Source organism: Danio aesculapii, chromosome 9 (assembly GCF_903798145.1).
Source record: "Danio aesculapii chromosome 9, fDanAes4.1, whole genome shotgun sequence".
NCBI lineage: Eukaryota > Metazoa > Chordata > Actinopteri > Cypriniformes > Danionidae > Danio > Danio aesculapii.
This window is the reverse complement of record NC_079443.1, coordinates 3,941,926-3,969,644: the sequence shown is the minus strand read 5'-3', so window position 1 is coordinate 3,969,644 and position 27,719 is coordinate 3,941,926. Positions and strand designations below refer to the sequence as shown.

The 27,719-nt window shown below is 38.1% G+C and overlaps 1 protein-coding gene across 5 annotated transcripts in view; it reads right to left on the bottom strand.

The window, feature by feature from the left end:
- The window catches only part of tlk1a (tousled-like kinase 1a), a 64,585-nt gene that overhangs the window by 18,637 nt on the left and 18,229 nt on the right, over nucleotides 1-27,719 (bottom strand). For 2 of the 5 annotated variants that reach the window (XM_056464680.1, XM_056464681.1), the window contains 12 exons: nucleotides 22,891-23,012; nucleotides 19,852-19,923; nucleotides 12,793-12,831; nucleotides 9,846-9,921; nucleotides 8,729-8,772; nucleotides 7,439-7,534; nucleotides 5,673-5,759; nucleotides 5,274-5,366; nucleotides 3,360-3,470; nucleotides 2,553-2,689; nucleotides 2,036-2,224; nucleotides 105-171 (listed from right to left, as the gene is read on the bottom strand). In XM_056464680.1, coding sequence (XP_056320655.1) covers nucleotides 105-171; nucleotides 2,036-2,224; nucleotides 2,553-2,689; nucleotides 3,360-3,470; nucleotides 5,274-5,366; nucleotides 5,673-5,759; nucleotides 7,439-7,534; nucleotides 8,729-8,772; nucleotides 9,846-9,921; nucleotides 12,793-12,831; nucleotides 19,852-19,923; nucleotides 22,891-23,012 — 1,133 coding nt within the window. The remainder of the gene's footprint in view (nucleotides 1-104; nucleotides 172-2,035; nucleotides 2,225-2,552; nucleotides 2,690-3,359; nucleotides 3,471-5,273; nucleotides 5,367-5,672; nucleotides 5,760-7,438; nucleotides 7,535-8,728; nucleotides 8,773-9,845; nucleotides 9,922-12,792; nucleotides 12,832-19,851; nucleotides 19,924-22,890; nucleotides 23,013-27,719) is intronic. The other 3 variants (XM_056464682.1, XM_056464683.1, XM_056464684.1) reach the window with 3 other exon arrangements.

Sequence of the window (27,719 nt, the reverse complement as noted above, 5' to 3'; positions counted from 1 at the left end):
GTCATATTTTAATGATTTTTACCAATTAACAGAAACCAGGACTTTCTTTTTTTTTTTGTATGTACAGAAATGCATCTGGATCTGGATCAAACCGAAGCGCAAACCTTTTTGAGATGTCCGAGTCTGAGTTTGAAGATCTCCTCCTGCTCGTGGTACTCGGCTAATGTTAGCCTGCAGGAAGATCAGAAGAGCAGGAGTATAAAAAGCCGTCCATTCATTCATGCAGCAGGTTAGGATGCTCTGACAAGCAGAGTTTCAAACAATCACACTATTCTGAAGGAGCTGATGCAACTTCTCCACACACCGCTCACTTATAGACTTGCATGTGGGAGTCAGAATTGATTTTTACACGGAGGAAAGAAATGTCATACAATTTGAGGCTTATAATAATTCATATTAACCCATTTAAAAAAACAAAAATATATAGATGGATGAGCAAATTTCTGTGAGAAAGAAAAAGTAATAATCTTTACATGTGGTCGAGATTATATATATATATATAAACTGATTGAACTTACAGAAATAGTACTATATTGTGATATGCACTCACTGGCCACTTTATTGGGTACATCTTACTAGTACCGGGTTGGACCCTCTTTTGCTTTCAGAACTGCCTTAATCCTTTGAGGCATACATTGAACAAGGTACTGGAAATATTCCTGAGATTTTGCTCCATATTGGCATGATAGCATCACGCGGTTGCAGCAGATTTGTCGGCTGCACATCCATGATGTGAATCTCCCGTTCCACCACATCTCAAAGATGCTCTATTGGATTGAGAACTGGTGACTGTGGAGGCCATTTGAGTACAGTGAACTCATTGTCATGTTCAAGAAACCAGTCTGAGAAGATTCACGCTTTATGACATGGCGTGTTATCCTGTTGGAAGTGGGCATCAGAAGATGGGTACAATGTGGTCAAAGAAATGGACATGGTCAGCAACAATACTCAGGTAGGCTGTGGCGTTGACACGATGCTCAGTTGGTACTAATGGACCCAAACTGTGTGAGAAAATCCCCAACACCATTACACCACCACCACCAGCCTGAACCGTTGATACAAGGTAGGATGGATCCATGCTTTCATGTTGTTGATGCCAAATTCTGACCCGACCATCCAAATGTGGCAGCAGAAATGGAGACTCATCAGACCAGGCAACGGTTTTCCAATCTTCTACTGTCCAGTTTTGGTGAGCCTGTGTGAATTGTAGCCTCAGTTTCCTGTTCTTAGCTGACAGGAGTGGCACCCGGTGTGGTCTTCTGCTGCTGTAGCCCATCTGCCTCAAGGTTGGACGTGTTGTGTGTTCAGAGATGCTCTTCTGCAGACCTCGGTTGTAACGAGTGGTTATTTGAGTTACTGTTGCCTTTCTATCAGCTGGAACCAGTCTGGCCATTCTCCTCTGACCTCTGGCATCAACAAGGCATTTGCGCACACAGAACTGCCGCTTACTGGATATTTTATCTTTTTCAGACCATTCTCTGTAAACCCTAGAGATGGTTGTGCGTGAAAATGCCAGCAGATCGGCAGTTTCTGAAATACTCAGTTCAACAACCATGCCACGTTCAAAGTCACTTAAATCACCTTTCTTCTCCATTTTGATGCTCGGTTTTAACTGCAGCAGATCGTCTTGACCATGTCTACCTGCCTAAATGTATTGAGTTACTGCCATGTGATTGGCTGATTAGAAATTTGCGGGTTGGACAGGTGTACCTAATAAAGTGGCCAGTGACTATATATCTTTATGGTGATGAGATTTTTTGCCATATTGCAAAGCCCTAAATTAGAAAGACAGACAATGTATATTTGCTTTAATGCTATAAAACAAGAGGAACCCTTTTTTTTATGATAACCCTTTAAAATCACCAGAAACATCACAAACTTTGGACTAATAGTGTATGTTTCTGGTAAAACTGCTTCAAATAGTGTGTGAATGTTTGTCATGTGATCATAGAAAGCATAGAAAGCTGTTTCGGGTGTAAATATCAATACATTCTGGTGATTTTACAGCAGTTTCCAGCAAACGCGTTCTACTCACAGCTGTGGGAGGCTGGGTTTAAGGAAGGGGTCGTTCTCGGAGCCGTTCACAGCCTTGGTTTTGCGTTGTTTGGGTTCAGAGTTTGTGCTGGGTGACTGTGAGCTGCTGGCTGACGGTGGTTTTCTTTTTGCTAACAGCTTCCTCTGTCTCTCGATCTCTTCACGCTGCTGAATGATCCATTCCTGCTGTCTAAAGCAAAACAGGCAGTGAAAAACAGCTCAGAGAGTCAACTGAGCAAGTATAATTCATTCATTTATCCGTGCAACGAATCACGTTTAACGCATCCACTTATACATAGAAGTAGAAGAGATGTTTTATGGTGCTTTCACACCAAGACGTGTGTTTCGGAACCTGGTGCCCCCTTAAAGAACGAGTATACGGTCACAGAGGCGACAAAAATGACAAACGAATTATACCGGAAGCTGTGGAAAGGCTGAAGAGGACTGTATCAATGTATATGCAAACATGAAAGTAATCTTTGGACTTGTGCTGTATTACAATTAATCAAGCGCCTTACTTGACGAGGTTCTGGAAGGCGTATCCGTCCGTCCACTGCTCTGTGAATGAGGCTCCGTGTCTGACAGTGGTGAAGTGACCCAAGCGCAGGCGATCCTGCATGCTCTTCTCTCGACACGCCTGCTTCTCCTGTGTGCTCTGGACAAAAAGACACACCACTGTAAACATCTGAATAATTTCTTGTTTTGAAGCTCGTGGATAAATGACGGCATTACAAAACAACCTTATTTCACTGGAGTGCAGCGAGTGCACTATTCTGTGCTTCTGAATGACTGTATTTACATTTCTATCGTGTTTTGTCTGGTGCAAACAGCCAAATTGCTGATCACTGCAAATCTCATCACGTAGCATGATGTTAGGACATGGGGTTACAATGCAACCTGCTTACCTAATGTTTACTTTCATAATATTTATATTATTTGCTAATTAATAACCACCTCATGTAGAACTCTGAATCTCATTTTGCAGGCTGCTACTGCCTACTGGAGGTCGCATTTCGATCCCGGATGTGTACCTTGAGAGCCTTCCTGATTAAATGAATGAAATAAGCGGTTTTGCACCAAGGCAACCCGAGGTGCTAAACTGGCAGTAGGCAGGTTAAAAGAACCAAAACAAAGACAGGTGTTCTGGCACGTATATCTGACTTCAGCATTGTTTTTCAGATAAACAAGAATGTTCATTTAGCATGTTTCTTAAATACTTGCACACATATTCTTGCATTTTTATGCTTTAGAAAAGTCAAAAACATACATACAGCACCTTTAAACACACACTAGATCTTCTAGTTACATTCAAACCTGGAAATCACCTTCTCAATCAAAAGCTTCTTGCTCATAGTGATGCACTTGTTTAAACGTTCCTTGTATTTCTCTAGAAGCTTCTGTTGTTCGTCAATTTGTCTCCTAAGATCACAGTTTGCCTGCAGAGAACGGAAAGACAGCATTTATTGTATTTATTAAAACAGTTGAAAAAATATATACAGTGGAATTCAAAAGAATTCGCCCTCCTGTTAATTTTCTTTTCTTTTTTAAATATTTCCCAAATCATGTTTAACAGAGCAAGGAATTTTTCACAGTATTCCTGATCATATTTTTTCTTCTGGAGAAAGTCTTTTGCTTTATTTCTGCTCAAATAAAAACAGTTTTAAATTTTTTTAAACCATTTCAAGGTCAATATTATTAGCCCCCATGAGCAATTCTTTTTTTATTGTCTCCAGAACAAACAACTGTTATACAATGACTTGCCTAACTACCTTAACTTTAACCTAATTACCCTAGTTAAGCCTTTAAATGTCACTTTAAGCTGAATACTAGCATCTTGGTAAATATATAGTCAAATAATATTTACTGTCATCATGGCAAGATAAAATAAATAAGTTAATTAGAAATGAGTTATTAAAACTATTACATCTAGAAATATGTTGAAAAAATCTTCTCTTCATTAAACAGAAATTGGGGCAAAATATAAAGGGGCGGTAATATTTCTGACTTCAACTGTATACACACTTAAAAAATACATTTATAAAATAGAGTCACAATAATAAATGTGCATCTCAGCCTTAAAGATGTTTTGGAGGGAAAAAAATTACCTCAAACTCAAGTGATTTTCCCCAACACAAAACTATTTTCATTTACAACAGCAAATAAACTTTCTTAAAAATGCGAGCATAATGCACATGCGTTAAAACGTTTTTTAGCATGTTAAAAAAAGGACAACATGTCTCTTTTACAACAATTTTTTTCTTGAATTACTATTTGTTTTTTTGACTTAAGAGAATTCCACAGTTTTGTGTGTATACTACCTGACAAAAGTCTTGTCGCCTATTCAAGTTTTAGGAACAACAAATAATAACTTGACTTCTAGTTGATCATTTAGTATGAGAAGTGGCTTATATGAAAGTCAAAGGCCTCTAGATTATGCTTATTTGACCACAATAAAATATGATCATGCCTTGATTTTTAATTCTTTTATTAGGACAGTAAGGTCTGACTTTGCTTAGACAAAAGTCTTGTCACTGAACAGAAATAATGTCCAGTATAGAATATAAAGTCATGCTGCAGTGGAAACAGAATGAATATTGTGTCTGACTCCATCATGAGCTTGGAGGACTGCATCCATACATCTCTGCAATGACTCAAATCACTTATTAATAAAGTCATCTGGAATGGCAAAGAAAGCGTTCTTGCAGGACTCCCAGTTCATCAGGATTCTTTGGATCCATCTTCAATGCCTCCATCTTCCACATGCTCATTAATGTTCATGTCTGGTGACTGGGCTGGCCAATCCTGGAACACTTTGACCTTCTTTGCTTTCAGGAACTTTGATGTGGAGGCTGAAGTATGAGAAGGAGCGCTATCTTGCTGAAGAATTTGCCCTCTCCTGTGGTTTGTAGTGTAATGGGCAGCACAAATGTCTTAAAACCTCAGGCTGTTGATGTTGCAGATCCATCCACTCAGCAGATCTCTCGCACACCACCACACTGAATCTAACCCCAAACCATGATTTTTTCCTTCAACCAAACTAGACTGATTTCTCTGAGAATCTTGAGTCCATGCGAGTTCCAGTAGGTCTTTTGCAGTATTTGTGATGATTGGGATGCAGTTCAACAGATGAATCATCGAAAAAAAAATCAAGTTATTATTTGTTGCTCTTATAATTGGGATCGACGACAAGACTTTTGTCAGGTAGTGTAATGTAATCCACAATTATTGTCCTATCTCACCCGCAGCAGATCATCTATCCTGCCCTCTTTCTTCTCAAGGTCCAGGTTCTTATTGCTCTCTATAGTGGCCAATTTCATCACAGTCAGGTCAGTCTGCAGGAGGAACAAAACCACACAAACGTCACTATTATGAATACGGCTGCATCTGCATTTTTGTGTTCAAATAAAACAACATTTAAAATAAAAAATAAATCATCTCTTTGTTATGAGCAACCAATTCAAATGGAATGGAAACCTGCCACATTTATTTTTGCTACAATAGTCTCTTCAATTGTTCTGATTTGATCATTTATCGTTATCTTAATCATTATTGATTGTTGTGATCTAATGACAGTCCAAATTCTAAACCACTGCCAAAGCCAATTATCATTCATTGTAAACGTTAATACACAGTCCCACCTGAACACTTTTGACCGCTATGTGTCTAGAAGAAATCATAGAGTCCCCAAAACACAGACTGGTGGGAGACGAGCTGCTCTGTCGAGTCTGAAACACACAATTACACAAATCACACAATATTAGATTCAACTGTGTAGTAATAAATGCACAAGGCAGTTTGGCTGAACTAAACATAGGTGGGGAACATACACATACAATTTGTGACTTGTGTGTTTATGTTACTAGGTCAGTTGTTTTGCAGTGTGCATGTTTGAGATGCATTTGACTTTGATGCACAATACTTGGACTGACATTACACTTCATTAAACATGTACAAAGACATTACATATATGCTATATATCCGCAGGCTATGCTTATATATAATAACTTTAACTCTTAAAAGCTAATATTTACTAGTTAATTAGTGAAAGTTATTAGTAACTAATAAAATTATGCTAACTAAAAATATGAACTTTTCCGAATTTGATTGTCATGCAGTAATAATCACCATTCGTAAAGCTGCTTTGAAACAATAATTATTGTACAAAAAAAGTTATACAAATAAACATGAATATTAGCATTTGTCTTGGGTAAGCCAACCAGAAGCTATTTTCCTTGGAATCCCATTTCTGATTGCTTCATGCAAGACAGCACCTAATACCAGGGATAATATATATTTTCTATTCATATAGATATAATTTCATAAAAAAATATATATATATATATAATATTTACATAATATATTTTATATAATTTTATTCATGCTTAATGTAGTGATGCACTTAAATGAAAATATTGAGCCGAAATCAAAAAAAATAAGGATGCATTTGGACAAAAACCAAACCATTAGTGGAGCAAACTTTGTTTTTCTAGTGAGCATGTGCAGTTCGTGGATTGGTATGGGTTCGTAAATGGAATATCTAGAGCGTAATATTTTGACCGTGGTAAGCGCTGATATCTTGCACTTTAGTTGACGCAGAAACAACACAGCTTTTGCAAGGCCCATTGAAATGAATGGGTTTCATAGCATAGCGCTTTCCGCATCCAGTGTGAAAGCCACTTCATACAGTGCGATGACTACAGCTGACACCTTCATGGTCACCAGATTCATTAAATTTTTAAAAGCACCATTAATTTTTAAATCAAGCACCTTTGTAATTCGCCCCCCCCCCAGCACCCAAAATGTTAACTTTAAGTAGATTAAACATAAAACAATTAAGTTGTCTACCAAAAAAAGTTAAGTTGCTGAACCAACACAATTGTTATAAATAAATGGTTTAAACATGCAGCAATGGTAGTTTTCATGAATGCATGTAGCATCATGAAAGTCCTTACGGTACTAAACATTTCACTTGCAATTAAAACGTACGCTAAAAATGTCAGACATTTTCTAAAATGTTTAAAGAACTTTAATAAAATTTGTTGAATTAGATTTTGGTAATATTCAAATGCGGTTTATGAAATCTTGATCAAATGTGCATTATTTTTTAATTACATTTTTTGACAATTGGGTGCAATTGTTGAAACAACACCATAAAGAAATTTGATTTCAAATTTAATTCAAGCACTTTCGAGGACCTGCGTTTGTTTTTAAGTACTTCCCAGGCCTTGAATCCAAATGTCTGAATATCAAGTGTGAAAACCCTGAGGAGCGTAAAAATCAGTGCGCTGAACATCGCAGCAAAGCATAAGCGTTTTTTTTCGGCTTATATTTTCAGCCAAAAAGCTAAAATGCCATTTTTGGTTGATAACTTTAGTGTATCAGTAAGAGTGTGTAAGTGACATACGCTGGATCCTAGTGCAGAGTGGGAATGTGAGTTCTGGGGTGAACGGATGACTGGCGGTAGACCTCTTACTGGACTGGAGCCGTTACCGCCCTGAAACTACAGAAAGAGGGAAATACACAAATCAAGACCTACCTATGCACTTAAAAGATGCCACTCTACTAAAAGGGTTAGTTCACTCAAAAATCTACATTTTGTTATTAATTACTCATCTTCTTCATGACTTTCCAACCCCTATGTTCATCTTCGGGACACAAATTGAGGTTTTCCAGATAAAATACAAGAACTCCCTCATCCTCTCTATAGATAGCAACACTACTGAGACATCCAGAAAAGGAACCAAAAACATTGTCCAAAAATTCCATGTGATTTCAGTGGTTCAACTGCAATCATACCAAGCGTTCCATGAATACAATGTCATTTTGGCCATAATAAGATAAATTAATGAATAATATATGTTTGTTTGGTACACAAAAGTGTTGTTGGAGCTTTATATGATTACAGTTGAACCACTAAAGTCACATGGCATGTTTCATTAATATTTTTGGTTTCTTTCCCTGTACTGCTGTTCTCTATGGAGGATGAGGGAGCTCTCAGACTTCATCTAAAATATCTTTATTTGTGTCCTGAAGATGAACGAAGATCACGGGGGATTGGAACGACATGAGGGTGAGTAATTAATAACAGAATTTTCATTCTTGTTTGAACTAATCCTTTAACAACATTACAAAAATGAGGTGGAGAAGAAAATGTGCTTTAGATTTTAGTAAAGAAATAAAGATTTGAAAGTAATTTAAACCCTCAGCAACACTTGAAATGGTTTGTTTGTGCTTGCCAATATAGCAAAATTTGAACTCAAATCTGAAGCAAGTTCTGGAAAAACCTGCTCAAAACTAAACTATAATCATATTAAAACTAATATTAAAACACCATTTTTGTTTGTAATTAATATAAATGTGCTTGATAATCCATAAAAACATATACTTATTCTAAAATATTCACCTTTCATTAAAAATATTCTATTCTATACGATCTTCTCCATTTCCAAATGTCTTTGTCTAATGCGTGTTAGATGAGAAATCAATATTATTCCCAATAATTTAAAAAATCCTTTCACAGTCCAATCCAATCACAGCAAAACAACTCTATGCTTACAAATGCTGTTTACAGTTTTGTTTTTATCTCCGAAGTTGCAGTGTTTATATCTGCTCTGCTGTCATTAAATTAAGCTGATGCCAACGGTTTACCACATGCAGTCATTTGCTTGCCCTCAAATTACTAACAAGTACTTACATCAAAATAATCGCTAATTTTGGGTCCCCGGATGACAGACTTCCCTATGAGAAGGAAAAAAACCACGACATATGATTAACATCAAGAATTATGTCAAGAACATACTAGGAGAGAGAGAGAGAGAGAGAGAGAGAGAGAGAGAGAGAGAGAGAGAGAGAGAGAGAGAGAGAGAGAGAGAGAGAGAGAGAGAGAGAGAGAGAGAGAGAGAGAGAGAGAGAGAGAGAGAGAGAGAGAGAGAGAGAGAGAGAGAGACAGAGAGAGATACATGAAACACTAGGGATGGAACGATGGAACGATGGATGGATGGAACGATGGATGGATGGATGGATGGATGGAACGATGGATGGATGGATGGATGGATGGATGGATGGATGGATGGAACGATGGATGGATGGATGGATGGATGGATGGATGGATGGATGGATGGATGGATGGATGGATGGATGGATGGATGGATGGATGGATGGATGGATGGATGGATGGATGGATGGATGGATGGATGGATGGATGGATGGATGGATGGATGGATGGATGGATGACTTGAAAGACAGATAGATAGATAGATAGATAGATAGATAGATAGATAGATAGATAGATAGATAGATAGATAGATAGATAGATAGATAGATAGATAGACAGATAGACAGATAGACAGATAGATGACTTGACAGACAGGTAGATAGATAGATGACTTGACAGACAGACAGACAGACAGACAGACAGACAGACAGACAGATAGATAGATGACTTGACAGACAGACAGACAGACAGACAGACAGACAGATAACTTGACAGACAGACTGATAGATAGACCTACAGACAGATATAGATAGAAACATAACTAGACAGACAGACAGACAGACAGATCGATCGATAGACTGATCGATAGACCGATGGACTGATAGATAGACCTACAGACAGACAGATAGATAGAAACATAACTAGACAGACAGACAGACAGACAGACAGACAGATAGATAGATAGATGGATAGATGGATAGATGGATAGATAGATAGATAGATAGATAGATAACTTGACAGACAGACCAATATCAAGTTTTATGTAAAGAACATAGTAGGAGAGAGAGAAAGAGTGAGAGCGAGAGCGAGCATTTACCCTGACTGCTCTCTGATTGGATGTCGGCTTTCCTCTTCCTGCCTCGTGATGATTCCGAGTGCTTCTTTTCGGGAGTCTATTGAGAGATATTACATTCATCCACCATTTGTTATGAATTTATTCAGCTCTTATTTCTGCACTCTGTGCACGATAGCGCTGGCCTCAGCAACAAGCACTGAGCAGCACATTTAAATTCACCGTCTCCCGAGAGCCAATCGCAAACCCAATCTCTGAATATCAGCTCGGAGTAAAAGGAGACATATTGTGTGTGTCTTCAAAACAGTGTTTAATGACTCTTGAGTGGAAATGACTCTAAGAATACCCCTAATGTGAGAGTGCATAATCCGAGGGGCCTGCGCCAATAATCACAGTCTATTTTCGGTCTCGCTGGGGGAAATGGATGCTGAAATATCCTGCTCTTTTTCAGCGCAGACAAAGAGGGGTGTGCTGCCAAGGGCATCTTTGCATTCTGATCAGACAAGCAGTTCTTGCTCGCTGGCTTGGACTGAAACCTCCATGTCTGCCACCAAAAGTCCAACACAGATTCTGATAGCCAGACACCAACAGATAAACAGTAGCTATGATTCCATCCACAGATGCGAATTAACTGGAATAATCGCATAAAAGATTAGCAAATAAAGCAGCGTTTCCATCTAATGGGTAAAAGAGAACGAAATCGCCACTTCCTGATCAACTGGCGCCAAAAATCAATACGCAAAATTTGAATATGCTATGGTAGGAGAAGCCACTGTGGGTCTTATTTAATTTTTCTAAACATTTATTTAAAGATTTTAGGAAACGGCTGCAATATAACAAAGAGTAAAAAATGTAAGGGTGTCTGAATAATTACGTACTTACTGTAGAATAATACAGCCTTCTATTATACAATCGAAGGGTACAATAAACAAATAAAAATAGTCTTTCAATATACATTCTCCAAAAACTCCCATAGAGGATTCCAGATATGCCAGATGTACTTCGCCTGAGGGATTTTACAATGCACTTTGTATCTGCGCTCAGTGCTGCTGGCAACAAGGTGGAAGACAGCGTGTTTGCATACATCACAAGTGTTTAATGGCTGTTTCGACGAAATGATCAATGAATTAGGGATGCGCGGTATACCGGTACTGGAAAAACACCGGTACTTGTTATATCTCAAATGGTTCAATATCATAATTTTGCGTAATTTAGTACTTCACGCATTGCAATTCAAAAGTTCGCCAGTAGGTGGCGTTTCATCAATGTGCCTAAAACAAGTACATAAGGACAATACTAAAAGTGAAATTGGCATTATATTGAATACATTTTTTTTTTAAAAGATGATGGTGAATGACCTGACCCTATATGCAACTGTTGCTACAAATCACGTTTGTTTCCTCAGGAGGCATATCAAATCCTGCCGAGCATTTGTCACTTGCTCATCCTGATCTTTTCCACATTATTCGATCTTTTATAAATTAAGATCAAACTAACTGAATTACATTTACAGCGGGGAAAATGCTCAGCTGAGAGTTTTTTTACAGACTTCAACGGAGTGTTAAAATCTTGATGGTTCTGTGGGTCTCGTCTAATAAATCTGATCTTGATTTGTGTTTTATATTGGATTCAAGTCATGTGATTGGCTGGGCCACTCTACAGCTTGATTTTGCATTTGAGAGTTTTCTTGGCTGTGTTTTGGATCATTGTCTTGCTGAAATGTTAAAAACTTCATCCTCCTGCAATTGTAGATGCTGGACTGAAGCAGCTGATATCCATTTACAATAAGGAAGGGCAAATGATTGCTGAAGAACTACTGATTTCAGCTGCTGCCTGGGCTTTCACTGCCTTTCTACACTTCCCTTGATCTGTGTTCAATATTTATTTTAGTTTTTCTTCAATTCACCTATCTTTTGAGGCTGGTTATTGGTCACCTATGGCATCAACTTAGTATCGATATCGAGGTATTACATTCTGGTATTGTACCGAATGTAAAATTATGGTATCGAGCCATCCCTACAGGAAATAAACAGATACACATGACTTAATATGTTTGTATAAACAAAGTTGTGAAATACATTCTTGAAGCAAGTGATTTCAGCAAAGTAATCAAGTTCAGCAAACATTTGTCAACATCTTGCCTTGCTTAATTTTCACAGCAATTGTTTGCCGCCCGGCATTTTTCGCTTGACATTTGCATAAAGTCGAGAAATGCAAAACCTTTCTGATGCACTCGGTTGCTCTCAATTGATTTCAATCCTATAATGCACTGTGTGAGAGTTTACTCTCAACTTATATTTAAATAAAATGAAACCTCTTGCTATGCTGCGATTGCCAGGGAAAACACGCCATTAGAACCAAAACAACATTTCAGATACTTTACAATGTGGCCATTCTGCTGTTTCGTCCATTAAAGCAGCCCATTGCATGTTATCACAACATGATTGGTTAAAACTAAAATCACATGACTTTTTTTTGATGCTCATGCTGGAATTTTTTCAGTACATGTGTTAAAATCTTAGTTATGTGCATTTTCTCTTATTGCCTAAAAGAATTGATAGCACATCTTAGCATTTCCATGAAGCTCTTTATGCGATAATCCAAAATACACATAAAATAGACTGTTGGAAACATAGATAGTGTCCTGCGCATGTGTTTGGTGTACAAAATAAACACTGCCTTACCTACATGTTGATTAAAATGCTAATCTTAATAGCCATACAACCGAAACACAGAATTTTCAAAACTGAGATGGTCCATGAACCCTGTATAAAATATGTATTGCCTTTATATAATAATTTCTCATATATCTAACCTAAATCTGAGGTTATTGTAAATATGATGAAGTATCATGTGGAAATCCCATCACATCCCTTCAAAGAGAGAACTGTGGATGCGACTCTGCCGAGACCCTCCAAAAGCATCATTTATGTCTCTTTAATTCTCACATGACTGGGACAGAGAGACTTACTGAATACGCAGGAGAACTTCCTCTTTTCCCATCTGAACCCTGCAAGAGAAGAAGAGGAAGAGAGAATGAGCGGAGAGGAAAAGGGAAATGTATAGGACGAAGATAAATTGAAGGCAAAAGAAACAAATAAAAATGTATAAGGGAAATTTATATGAGACAATAAAAGGAAAAGAATTAAAGAAATGCGACCCCGTTTCACAAAACCAATCTTAAGTGTCAATTTTGGATATTGGGATAACATCATCTGAAAGATAAATAAATAAGCTTTAATGTAATGTATAAGTAACCAGTGAGGTATACATTTCTTTGGCTAAGATACTACTATATGAAAATCTAGAATCTGAGGGTTCAAAACATTAAAATATTGAGAAAATGGCCTTTAAAATGGTCCAATGGTTCCATTCATAGCAACACATATTACTAATCAATGATTTAGTTAACATATTTGTGAAGTATAAAACAAATATCAATCACTTTGACTCCTAGTGTATTCTATAGCTACTCCCAAAAATAAAGCTATGCAACACAAGAAGAGTTTTTGGAAATGAATGTAAAAACAAGAAAAATAATGTGGAAGAAAACCAGAAAAAAATAACAGGAGGAAAACAAGCGAAGGGAAAAAGAGAAACAAAAACATGAAAAAAGAGAGACAAGTGGAAAGAATAGAGTAAAGAAAAAGAAAGAAAGATTAGAAACTAGAAGGAAAAGCAAAGAGGAAAGGCTAGAATTGTAAGTAAAAGTGGGATAAAAGACAGTAAATGCATTTTGCATGGTGCAGAAACTTATTTCAGTATGGTGATATACTTACGGTATATAAATACGGTTTGTGACTGTTTTGAATTGTTTTACCTAAACAGTAACTCAATAGTTAATAAAGTGTTGCCAATACTAAACACGACATGTTTTTATTTCTGTGCTGTGTGGAAAATTTGACCTAAGAGTGTTAACACAACACTGAATGGTGTTCATTTGATCCTTTGTGGTGTTAATAATTACCACTATAAGAGTTTGCTAATTACTGTTTAAATTACTTACTGCTAATTACTGTGTTGATGTTTACTCTTTCAAAACTGTTATTTTAACACTTATAGTGGTTCCTACATAAACTCTGAGGGAGTGTTAATTTTAACTCTAAGGTAGTTAAATCTATCTAAAATTTGCAGTGTAGTTGTGCTACTTATCAGAATTATGGGAATTGTCAGCCTGACAAATTTTAATTGGATGAAATTTTTTTTTAGTTTTATGCCAGAATATAAAAATACATATAAACATTTAGATCATTTACTTTAATCAGTACTATTGGAATGTCAAGATACTTTCAACCAGGACAACAAAAAAAGCTGAAAACATTCCCCTACTGCACCTTTAAATCGCAGCACGTTAAACTCTCTCAGCCATCATAGGATGGGGTTTTCTTTTTGAGCATCATTCCCTCGTAGCAAATTACCGGTAAGAGGGGCGTGGCTAAGAAGATTGTGTCTAAGGCGTCAAACTGACGTCAACAGTGAAGGACCACCACTCTGAACACATAAACAAATGCTCAGATCTTGATTGAAGATAACCAAAACAGTTTTTCCCTCAATTGATTAAACTGCATGAATAGTTTGCCTACCAATAAATAATGATGTGCGCTAGCAAACTAAACATTGTAGATTTGGATTTTGCAAGGATTCAAAGAAAAAAGGAATGTAAATTGACAACTGTATGGTGTACGTTTAATCAGACTGAATAGCTAAGCAAGAAAAAGAAAAGCAAGTGTAAAAAAAAGAGGAGGAAAAGAGGCGAGTGTTTTAGACGCGAGTGGGTCAGGAGCTGCAGACTATAGGACTGAAGCTGGTGTTTATAATTAGCCCTCAGTGACAATGACAGAATGTCACGGTGGCCCTAACGAGGCGGCACAGGCTGATATTGATGTTCTGCACGCTCCAAACTGGCACTTTCAGGTCACAACGGCCACGAGCGCAGAATGAGCAATACAGAGAAACACATTCGCCATCACACACAACCCACCACACCATTACCAAAGCTCCAATATAAGATGCTGACCACATACAAATGCAAATACAAGCAGAGAGAATTTCATCCGCCAGTCTTCATTTGATGGCAACTACAGAGGAAGACCGCTCTGAAATATATAGATTACATAATCTCCATTCCTGCCACTGAGAATGTAAATCCATGATACACATACATTCAAATCCGTCATGAATATGCAAATCATCTGGCATTAAATTATCATGGGCTTGAGGCTGCAGGTGTTGGGGGCTGTGATTAGTGTTGGGGGGATTAGAAGCAATCTAGTGTATATAGTCTAAGGTGGAGAAGTAGGAGAGTTTTGGTATCTGTTGTGATGTGTGCGGCAGCAGGATTGTAGTGTGTGTGTGTGTGTGTCTACAGTATCTAGGTGTCTGACATGTGGCATAATAAGCAGCTCACAGCCACACGAGAGGAGTTTATTCTCAAGCTCCCAGTTCACTTTCTCCCTCTCTCTCTTCATAACTCGCTCCATTGGCTTTCTCCTCTCGCTCTGATTTATGTCACAGCAGGTGTGTTGTGGGGGGAGGGGAGGACAATTCTCCTTACTATGATGCTTCGTGTGTGTGTGTGTGTGTGTGTGTGTGTGTGTGTGTGTGTGTGTGTGTGCGTGTGTGTACACGTGTAGTGCTTTGCCTGCTGATGGTTTAACTATCGGGGGTTATGGCAGATGCCAAACCAGCTTGAGTCTGCTACTAACCCCAAGCACGCACACACACAAACAAGTAAATATGGTTTACGAGGACTCTCTACAGGTATAACGTATTTTATACTGTAAAAAATGTTTATTATATGGCCGTAAGCTATCAATAAGCCCAACCTTTGCAGGAACTTTAGAGGTCGGCATGAAATGGAAGTTAATATTGTGCTTTTCCCCCATATCATGACGTAACATCCAATTGAAAAGGCCTTGAAATTAAAAGAAAAACAGTAGGGTGGTATCCCATCTATGATTTCCTCTTTTGGGAAGCGATTAGATTGGTAGAAGATGGGTATTGCTAACAAAATGGCAGAAGATTGACAAATTGACAGGTTTTGCGTGATGTCACATCATTAGGTGAACTTCCCTGGTGGAAAAAAACATTACCATCTCCCGCTGGCCTGTCTGCAGTCCTGACCTGTCTCCAATAGAGAATGTGTGGCAAATTATAAAGTGCAAAATTCGCCACACAAAAGCCCATACGGTTGCCCACCTTAAGACTTGTTTGCAGGAGGAATAGGATAAATTTACACTTGAAACACTTCACTTGGAGTCTTCAGTCCCTAAACATCTTTAAAGAGTTGTCAAAAGGAATGGCAACATTACAAAGTGGTAAATGCTTTACTGTCCCAACTTTTTTTTAAATGTGTTGCAAGAATCAAAACTGGAATAAGTGTTCATAATAAATAAAAAAAACAATAAAAAACATGAGGAACAAAATAAATAATGTTTGTTATATTGTCTGCAATGAACTACAAGTCAAAGTAAATTTAAAAATCACTACTTTCTTTTTTTTTTATTTGCGTTTGCCTGGCGTATGATAGGGCCCTATATGGGCACATAAATTTTGACAAACATAATGAAGTGCACAGATATATTGTTGATAAAAAAAAACACTACTATATACACAGAGAAATATCCGGAGCTGATTTCATGACGACCTTAAAGTCAGCGTGAACCGGAAGTTGCTGAGACTTATTTCAGTAAGTTGATGTACTTCCAACTGAAACGAAATATTGAGTTGGGGGGCGGGGCTTTCTTTTGCGCATCATTTCCTTACAGCAAAGTAACGGTAAGAAAGAGGGTATAAATATGCAGTTTCTATGGAAACCCTCAGGTTGACGTCAACAGAATGACCAGCTTTCTAAATGTAGAAACAAATGGTCAGACTTTCATTGATTACCAAAACAAACAATTATTTTTTCAGTGAATTAACATGCACGGATTAATTATTCACCTTAAAAATAATAATGTGCACTAGCAAAATAAACATTATAATCTTTGATTTCAAGTAAACTTAAGTGTTTTGAATGCATGTCCTTGTAACTCACCTTAATATAGTCCAACTAGGTTATACCCATGTCATTATACAAATGCATGTCCTCGTAAACCACATAAACAAGAGCGCACTCACACACGCAGAGTGACACAGCAACCTCCATGAGGCAAAAGCACAGCCCTCAGCGTGCGCGCACACAAAACGAGAGCTTCATTACAGGGAACATTTCCCATCGGCCTGAGTCACACACACACACACCAGCATCAGTGTCTCTGTAGCGCTTTGATTCAAGGAAAGCACAGCAGAACGTCTCTGTGCCATCTGCTGAACTATGAACTGAGTTATTAACAACAGCTTTCATCAGGACTCAACCGTGAGCAGCTAGAAAAAAAAAAGCACATCCATTACAGATCTTGGTTTGGGGCAAACACTTCAGCACGTCAGTGTGCAATTAAACCTTTATTGAGCTTTTATTTTTGGTGACATTCGCAGTGCCTCTACAGACATGGATATCTTCCAGTGTGGATGGCTTGACAGCTTTCAAAGCCTGACACCTGAAGCACAAATGCATACAGTGAAGGTTGAACATTGTTTAGCATTTCTACAATGAATAAACAACCTGAGTCAACCTTCTGTGGAAGAGTTTTTAAATTATTTTCTAAGGTGCTTGCTGAGCATCTGAAAAATATCTTCATGGTATAAATTAAGAATAAAAGCTATGTCTCTTTCAAATATTTTACATTAAAGTCAACGTCAAGCAGTAAATAAATCAGCATACTACCATCTCAAAAACATTGCAAGAATGCCTTGTTTCCAGTGAGGACTTAGAGAAACTTGTTCATGCTTTTATCAGCAGCAGGGTGGATTACTGTAACGACCTCCTCACTGGCCTTCCCAAAAAGACAGTCAGACAGTTGCAGCTCATCCAGAAAACTGCAGCCAGGATTCTGACCAGAACCAGAAAATCAGACCACATCACAACTGTCCTCAGGTCTTTACACTGGCTCTCAGCCAGTCCGATCAGACCAAATTAGTGTTGCATGATACCAAAATTGATTTCGATACGATACCTAAATTAAATATCACGATACCGATACTAAAACAATACTTTTTTCTTTCAAAATATTACTCATTAAAAAACACTCAGTGTTTGCTGTCAGCTAAAACAGAGTAGAACCATTTTTAAAAAGTAAACAAATACACTATTTAAATTGAAGACTTTAAGATATTATTAAGACCATTAGGAATTAAATTTTAGACTCATAACGGGCCTAAAGGCTAAGGAATTTTTCAAATGGCCCAGATGGAAGAGATTTTTTTTGACCTATCACAAAATACATATTATAAATTAATACATTTAATAACACAATAATAAAATGATATCAATAAAAATTTAAATATTTGAGATTTATCTTAGCTAAATAATTTTAACATTGTGTAAAAACAAGCAAGCTTTACTTGTATCCAAACGCTTTTTTCCCAACATAAACTTTTAAAATCAAAAAAGAAATCTTTCAAAAGTTTTAAAAACTATAATAAACTAAATCTATGCACAACAATATATCCAGGTCCAGGAATATAATTAAACCATTACAATAAATAGAGCTGGAATTTACCTTTTTAATAAAAAATTTAAACCTTTAATGAGATGGATTGTTGATGATTGTATGGGCTTTGGCCAGATTAGGTTGCTATACATGAACAGGAAAATTAAGAACAGTTTATAAAAGATTTAAGACCTACAATACAATATTTCAGCAAATTTCTTTTTAAGGCCTAGATTTTTTAATTTGGGATTTAAGACATTTTAGGACCCCTGGGAAACCCTGACTAGACCAAATGCTTTTTTTCAGTTCTTTAAACCCAAAAACAAGGCAAGGACATTGCATTTTTGTTAACATTAGAAAGAGCAGTGCGCTGCGCTTTTTATGTTACTAGGCAACAACTGTATCAACGGTCTTAGTGCTGGGGCGCACAACGTCAAGAACGCAAGGTTCAGTTTATCAATACAAAAGAATGACATCAACACTCTCACAGTACATTAAAGCTCTACTTTCATATGAATGAATTGAACGCAGTGCTCACAATGTCCGCTAGTGATGAAATGACAACATGTGTGTGTAGAGTAGTAGTATAGCATTTTTCAGAAGAATATTTCAATCCCTACCCCTTCACACTGTTTTAAGAGACAAGGGGAAGATGGAGTAAGAAATACAATTGTGATTGGGCCTAAATTTAGCCAGACATTAATATTTGGCCTTGTCCGGAGGCGATTGACAATATTTACTTCTCCTGGGACTGGTCATAATGCATCACCTCATCAGTTTAGGACTACGCAATTAATCAAAGATTTTCATGTGCATTTTGTCAGTAAAGCCGGTTCTAGGTAAACTCCACATATGCTTGTAGATCACTTATAAGCTAAGTAAAATCGCATTTAAAATAAAAATCGATAATGAAATAGAGATAATTGTTGTGATAACCTATTATAGAACTACAGCTGTGTATAGTAAATGCTGCACGTAAAAGAACCCCATATATTAACGATTTTACTCCAAACTTAGTTCGTAACTTCAGTCAAGTGTTTGAAATAAATCCTTTTGTGAGATGACTTCATAGTCGTGTGTTTATTAGTCCCGCTCAAACAGAGAAAGCAGTTAAATCTTCCAATTACAATGCAAATTCGGTGAATGACCCAGACCTACATCAGTTTAGTTCCCACTGAATGTTCTGTTCAGGAACGTGATGGTTTCTTCTAGTCATTTTCTGTTGTATGTTTCTTATTTACTTACTCATTGGTTAATCGGGGTGATCATTGTTTACAAGTGTGATGTCTAGCGTTTGACTATCTCTTGAATTCTCTTTATGAAGACCTTGTAGATTGAAACGTTGTCCAATTATATTTGTCTTTTGAGAGCTAAAGCGGAAGTGTGCTGATTTTCTTTCACATTTTCATTCTGTTCCAAAACATGCCACAGTATTTAACAGGTGTTTGCTTTAGAGGTGTCTGGTCAATCAAACAGAACGAAACTGAAGTACTACTCACCTCTGACTCTTTATCACTGGAGGAGCCCAGACTTCCAAAGCTGTGATTGGAACATTCGTTGTTTGTCAAGGTCTGTGCAGGAAAAAACACATTTACATGAATCAATGCAGATGAGCCAGCTGAGAGTCGAGGCGGATGAATATGTGGTGTTCATGCAGCAGGTGTTGTGAATTAATGATCTGACAACTTCAAGGAGAAGACAGTTGTGCGAGGAAAGAATACACCACACAGCCAAAGAAAACTGCACGTTTTGATGCGAGGTCGAACTTGAACCTCATGGTCAAAATGTCCTTGGTTTCACAAAAATTATACTTTCTTTAAAAAGTCCATTGGCTGGGACAAAAAACACTTCCGAAAGCCAAATTTTTCAAGGAAGAACGAGATGGAAACAAGCAAATGTGCATCGATTTTAATCATAAAGTAAACACAAAACACAAGTATCCATCTGGAGCTTCTCCACAAGACTCGATTTTTGCTCTTAGCCACGCCCACATTCGTCACATCTACCAAAGCGACCAATCAAGGCACTACTTGTCGCTGCGACATTACATTTTATGTTACATTTTTTTTTTATGTTTGCGTCAGGCTATGGCGAAGTGTATGCAACTGTGCAAAGGCATCGCCGGAACATCCACATGCCTTCAATGCAGCCTTGTGAATAATTCAGCCTTTAGACATGCTTGAAGGAAAAACAATCGTTAATAAAGTTGCTGATTTAACGAATAGTTTAAGCCAATTACAAGAATGTTTATAGTGAGTTGTTTTTACATTAATCTTGTCAAGTAAAAGCCATGGTTTAAGTACAACGACTGGCCGTTGGATTTTGTTGTCCAGCTTGTTGGTTTGGTGTGCTCCACACATTGCCTCTTATCAGATTAATGCTGGATCGAGTTGGCCCGATTTACCATGTAAAATCGTTGGCTGAAGAGAGCGCTCTGATTGGTTATTACGGAATGAATCAGAGTATGAGGTAAAAAACTGAAATGATGAACCCAAATAAACTAATCAAATCAAGAGGGAACGCAAAATCATAAAGCTGGCTGCAATATCGCTGCATTTCTCATATATTTGCAATCGATGTGGATTACTAGATTTTAGAGTTGTCCCGATACTGGAATTCGATACCAGTAGACATGGAATTTTAAAAACATCAATTTCCCGCTAACATTTACTTGAGGAAGAATAACTGCAGATGGGATGGAATCTCTTGTCCAGTGTGTTTTTGCAACGATATGAATGATTGTTGATAAAGATGCGCCTACACATCAATTTTAGGTGCAATTTAAGCAGTGTCGCGTAGACCAATCATGTGCAATAACATCAACGTACTGTGAGAGCAATTTAAAAGCATTTATACTAATCGCTCTCATGGAACTTTGGCACAACAACTCAAATTCAAAGTCGACAAAATCAAGTTAAAATCAAAGCTGCTCCTTTCACAACATGACATGCATTAAACGCACCTCTTAGGGGCCGATCACACCGAACGCACATTTCCGTGCTGAGCATGCGAGGCAAAGCAGTCTTTTTTGCTGTCATATTTCATAATATTGTTTTCATAATATTATTTTGATGATTTGTGAAGTCATACAGCTCTGGATAACTTGAAACAGCAACTAGTGGTGTAACGAATCATGAATCTCACGGTTCGGATCACATTATGGTTCTTTAGTCACGTATCAGACAGATTTTTAGATCAGCAAAAGAGAGACAAATGTAATTTGCTTACCATTATTACAAAAACAGCACTGCAAAACACTTTTGGTTTTATCAAACAGAACTGAGAACCTGTAATTTTCTTAAAAATAAAATGAAGAAATAATCAGCTGAATAAAAATAAATAGTAAAATATTCAGGACTGAGAAAAAAAAAATCACTTCAACATCATAATTTGTACAACCCAGTCTCAATTTCAATAAATAATTCAGTTATTTACATATAAAACTTCATGTCTCATTGCTAGATGTGTCATGTTTGAAGAATTATTCAGTGGCTTATTTCTGATGGCTGCTTGTCGCCACCTATTGGCTAAAATATTGTAATTGTTGCCTACAACTTTTATTTTTGAGTGTCAAGTTAAATGCATATATCTAAACTATAAACTGTTATCCCAGTCCTTCTGTGTTATTTGAGTGTTTGTAACATCATAACTAACTCAAAACACTGAAGACTGAATCTTTTTGAATCTCAAAGTGTTCGAAGGATTAATAAACAAACGCAAATCACCTTCATTTATAATTTATGTTGCGTGGGTGTTGAGATCTCGATCTTTTACTGATTAACTGTGCAGCTTACACTGAATGCATTAACGCAGGCTAAACAAGTAGTGACAGAAAACACCTTTAATAACCTAAGAAACCCACCACATCCCGAATAACCCACCACAACTTCCCTCATCATTACATTTTACAGGAAAGCCTAAATGCTTTCATTCAGGTGATCCAAATGACGTGAGAGGCGATCTCTCTGAGATCAATACAAATCTACAAGTAAAAAATGTATTAAATCGCGTGTCACGTGTGTTCTGAACTGTGGGTTGTCATCCGTACAAATCACGGATCAACCATGATCCGTTACACCCCTAGCAACCACTAGCCTCTCCATCTTTAAAAGCCTTCATAACCGTATTGACAACACAAAAACTGCAGTCCACTCAGTGGAAACCACGCTTCTTTCAATTGATTGGACAATGAAAAAGGCGTAGAGCGATTTTCAACTGCAGGCGCCCAGAGCGTAATGCTAAATATGCTAGAAGCAGCAGGCAGTTAAAGCACGATACAAGAGGGGTGCATATGCAGTGCACCAAACATTGGCGTCCATTAAAAAAGCATTCAAAAAAGGCACCTCTGATCACAAAATACCGCGTTCGCTTATGCATTCAGAATATTTTTTATAATTGTAGCTTTGAACAATTACGTAATCGCGGCATCCATAATCGCGATCAAAAATTCAACTAATTATCCAGCCCTATTTCCGACTATTTTCTATTGTTTGCAGAACTTCACAAACAACAATCTGGAGATAAACTGGTCCACTAACTTTAGTTCCTCCGCTAGTGCTGCCAGTGCTGCCCACCGTGTTTCCGCTGACCCCGCCCAGAAATCTGGCCTCCAGCAGCTCCTGACGTCGAGGGTCCAGACTGTGCAGCTCTTCCATAGCACCTGCGGGACAACACAAACACAGGTCACTCCAGAGCCCAGATACTGCAACCGCTTCATTCAGACAGAATCAAAGCACTTGATGTCACATCTCACAGTCTCCTGGGTCACGCGTTCACGAGCGCACAGGTAGAGCATTCCCAAGAGCGATCGCAACACACAAAACTAGATCACAAACATGTTAAACCTCATGACCTGTGTCTCGCAAGAAGAGACAAAAACACTGATAACAAACAGGAACATTTACGCTGAAAATATGAAAACAACAACGCATCTATGCTAATATGCGGAGAGAAATATGAAACAAACACTAATCTCTGTAATTAAATTCATAAAAGTCAATAGTTAAACATCCATGGCTGCATTCAAATGATGCTTTAATACCTATTCTACTAAACTATAATTTTCATTGTGGAAAAAAAAACGTTTTAAAAAGCTGGCCTACATTCTCTACTCCTATGTTTGCATCTTTCTAAGCTGTGATGATTGTTATCAGTGGTGTAGTCCTTGCTATATGCACGTATACTTAGTATGCCTACTTTTTTCAACGAGCTGTTTGGGTATTACGACTTCTGAGGATCATACTCTCGGTATACTCACTTGTTTTGGTGATTAGACTTCCGTAATTTTTGTGTATTGAGTATTTGAGTTTTTCGAAGATCACAATAAATCATCTGAATGATGTCTTGCTGAAACGTTCAAGTAAAATTGTAAAACAGTATGGGCGTCGCTTTAGCCCTCCTATATTTCCATTCAGCCCCGCTAACACTTTTGCGATTACCTGTACACTACTAAATGACCGCCTCAGTCCCCTTTAAATTTGATATATAAAAACGGCGGTAAAATTCCGCTCCTGAACTCGTTTTTTAGTTAGTCAGTTAACCACAGCTGTGTAGTGTGTGTGTGTGTAACAACTTTTAATCATAAGGTGAACACAAAACAAAAGTTTCCATCTGAAGCTCCTTCACGGGACTCCACACTTGTAAACACTCAAACACCCACTCTAACGGGTTTGCACGGCTCACGGTCCCGCACGCACTCGTCAGCACTACCAAGCCGACCAATCACAGAGTTTGCACTACTTTCTGAAACAAACGTCTAGGTGTGAAAGCACCCTGTATTTGCACGCAATTGACAAACTATTGCAGCCAGAGTACACTTTAGTGACAAGGCAGCATTGATCGGGCCAGTAACAATCATGTCTGCTGTCCAGAGTGTCTCGCACGTTGACCTCAGGTCATCGGGCAGTCCTTATTGTCGAGCCCGGATTAACTAATGTTTACTAAGAGACTTTATTGCTTAAGTGTTGCCTATTATATTTAATATTCCTATTGCAATTTAATTTTAAAACATTTATTTGTACATGTATATACAATAAAGCAACATACTAAGTAGAGCTGGGCCGTAAAATGGTATTTATTGACCAAACACCATTGTCAATAATGATTTTTAAAAAAAGTGTGGTATGAAGTTTCGTTATAAATCGCTTTAGTTTTATTAAAATGTGTCTGCTGAGCGCGTGTATGACGCAATATGTGAACGGACTTCAGTTGGGTTTCATCATCACCACCTCAGGTCAGAATGAGATGCGCGAAAATGAGTGCCGTATAGCAGCCGTGAGGAGATTGTAAATAAGGATGTGGTCAGAGTGGCTTTTTGGTTTCTTTTCTTGTGCATCCCAGCCACTAGCTCCCCATCTGAAAGATTACTTTAGCATAGTGGTAATGTAGTCATTCAGCTTCACTATTTGTAACGTTGCCGTATGTATTTGAATAACGATGGTTGGGCCTTAAAGCTTGATTGTTCAGCGTTTACACTTTCCCATTGCACACACAATGGAACAATTTATTGTTTCAAGTTTTAGAGAACACTTTTGTTTATATTATTATAAGACATTTTTTTTTTAGTTTTTTTACCTTTATTAAAATGATTTGCCTTGGTAATAATGTTGGTAAATTAAAATAGTGGTTAAATAAATTTAAAAATCCCAATATACCAAACGATAGGACACACTGTATCGTGATTTTTATTTTATTTTTATTTTTTGCAGTATTGCCAAGCCCTAATTCAAAGCATATTTTGGTAAAGTTATGTTTTTTTGCATCTTACGTCAATACCATGATAATACCGTATACCATGATAAAAGTTTCAGCAATTACTCGCACAGATAAACTGACGTGGCAGAATCCTTGTGGACTTAAGATGCCGAGGTCATATTGATCTGCGAGAGCATCTATGCTAACATGCCGTGAGGAAGACGCCAGTGAAATGCTGCAACATGAGCACATTAAAACTGACATTTGAACAAAAATACCATTGTTCAGATGATTGCCGTCTCCGCACACCCACCCCATCCCTCTTCACCACCTTTCCCTCTGTTTTTCCTTCAAAATCGCCCACTTCCTCCTTGTTCTGCTCTGCTTAGTCAATGGGGCGTGATGGAGCGAATGTGGCTCTTCGGGCGTACGTTCTCGTCCGGGTGGGCTCCTCGGGGCTCACCCTGCTGTCATTATGTCTCTCTAATGAGCCACCATTACGGCTTTTCACCGAGCACTGTTGCAGGAATCACAGAGGAGCTCTACCACAAGGAAATCCTCATACACTGGGGAGAGCGGGCCAAGAAAACCCAGAACAGCTCATCACTAGGTAGAGATTTGTATATTGTTTAAGACATGATATTACAAAATACACCCAGACACAATACAGTGTTCATTTACGGATATACACTATACATTTCACAATTCTGAGTGTACTTCATACAGGTGAGTGGGCTTGACACTCATTTCTCTCTCCAATTGCACCAGACACTTTCTTTTGGCCCGTATCCACTGACACAGTACGGTGCGGTACGGGTTGATACGGGTCACCTTGCTCAGGCTTGCATTTCCACTGCCAAAAGCGTACCCTTTTATGTAAATATTTGAGGTAAAAGTTCAGTACTAACCTTTATATGAACATGATTTGGTTATAACTGCAGATCAATGATAATAGCCTACTGTAACGTCTGCAATTATATGAAATAAATAAATGCAGCATATATGAACACATACAGCACCTTACAGTCTCCGATATGATATAAATTACAGAAAAACTACACACAGCATACATTTAGTCCTTATTTGGGTTCAAAAACAACACGAAATATAGCCCACAGTCAGTGCAAACTTCTCATACACGTTTTTAATCTTCACCAGCACATGTAGCCTCTGTTAGAAAGTAATTCCTTCAATATGAGTTCATAATAGTCCAAAAGGTGATGATAATAGTTAAACATGGCAGTTGATTCATGTTGTATGTTGCAGAAAGCCTCATTTGCTGCTGTTTTTCCAGCTTCTCTATTGTTTTTTGGCACTTCACTCTCACGTTTGTCTCTTTCTGAAAATTAAAATGAGCTCAAGAAGTTCGTTATTTCAAATATAGAAGCACAGCGAGCTCTCGGGGGGAGGTGAAACCGCTCGCACTTTTAGACGGGCTCGTAAAACAACAACAGGACACAGCAGATTGTGTTCTTCTTGGCTTTGTGACTGTACATCAAGACGTCGACAAGGTTTGTTTGAGCTGGGTCGACCATGGCTTGTTATTATATGTATATAGTGATACAAATGTAATGTCTCGGCTGTGTACTTAAAAACGGCGGTTCCTTTGTTTTCATTCTCCTGCTTCTGCGAGTGACGGATCTCTGTAAACCAATAGCGTTCAGCTGCACGTCTAGCTTCACCTTTTGGTACCCTGCAAAGGTGGTATGGTACAGTTCGCTTTTAGGTACCCTTTGACCAGTGCTTAATTTGTTTGTTTCGAAGTCCTGGAACAGATCAGGGTAACGAATCGGGTATATTACCCGTGGATGTAGAGGTGTCGCACATGAAATTGAAGAGCAGGGGTGGGGGCGGGTCGGCGTTGAATGGCGGAGGGGTGTCACAGACGAAAGTGAAAAGCGGTGGGGTTGTCGCGGATGAAAGTGAGGAGGGTTGAGGAGTCGCAGAAGAAAGTGAAAGTGAACAGCGGACAGGGAAGGAGGGGGTTGAAGAGGAGGATCAGTAAAATGAGGTGCCAGATCAAGATCCGGCATGTTCCGGCACAAATTAAGCCCTGTCTTTGACACTGGAAACCATAAAAACCATAAGCCATAAAAGCTTACCGAACCGTACCATTACAGACACCTTAAAGTTTTGGAAAAACATGCAATTCTAAGTGTACTTCATACAGGTGAGTGGGCTTGATAAACCATCTGTAGGAAACCCACTCTTTTCCCTTTCCAAATGCAGCATACTCTTTAGTACAGACACCTCAGGTTTTTGGAAAAACATGCACTTCTGAGTGAACTTCATACAGGTGAGAGGGCTTGACAAACCACCTGTAAAAGACACTCTTTTCCCTCGCCAAATACACCAGGCACTTTTTTTACAGACACCAAATTTTTGGAAAAACATAGGGTTCTGAGTGAACTTCATATAGGTAAATGTTCCAGTGTCCCTGTATTTGTGTTTGCACTCAGTAAACAGCGGTGAATTCGGTGAACCGATGACCTTCACGACCAATTACAATCATTTCTGTTGAGCATGTGAACACAATGGCAAATCAGCACTGTTTAAGAACAAGCTCAACAGCGCTCAAATGTTATCGGGAAATGGACGTTTTTAAAATCTCAGTATCAACTGGTACCAAATTCCAGTATCGTGACAACACTAATTCACCGTCAACACATTTAAA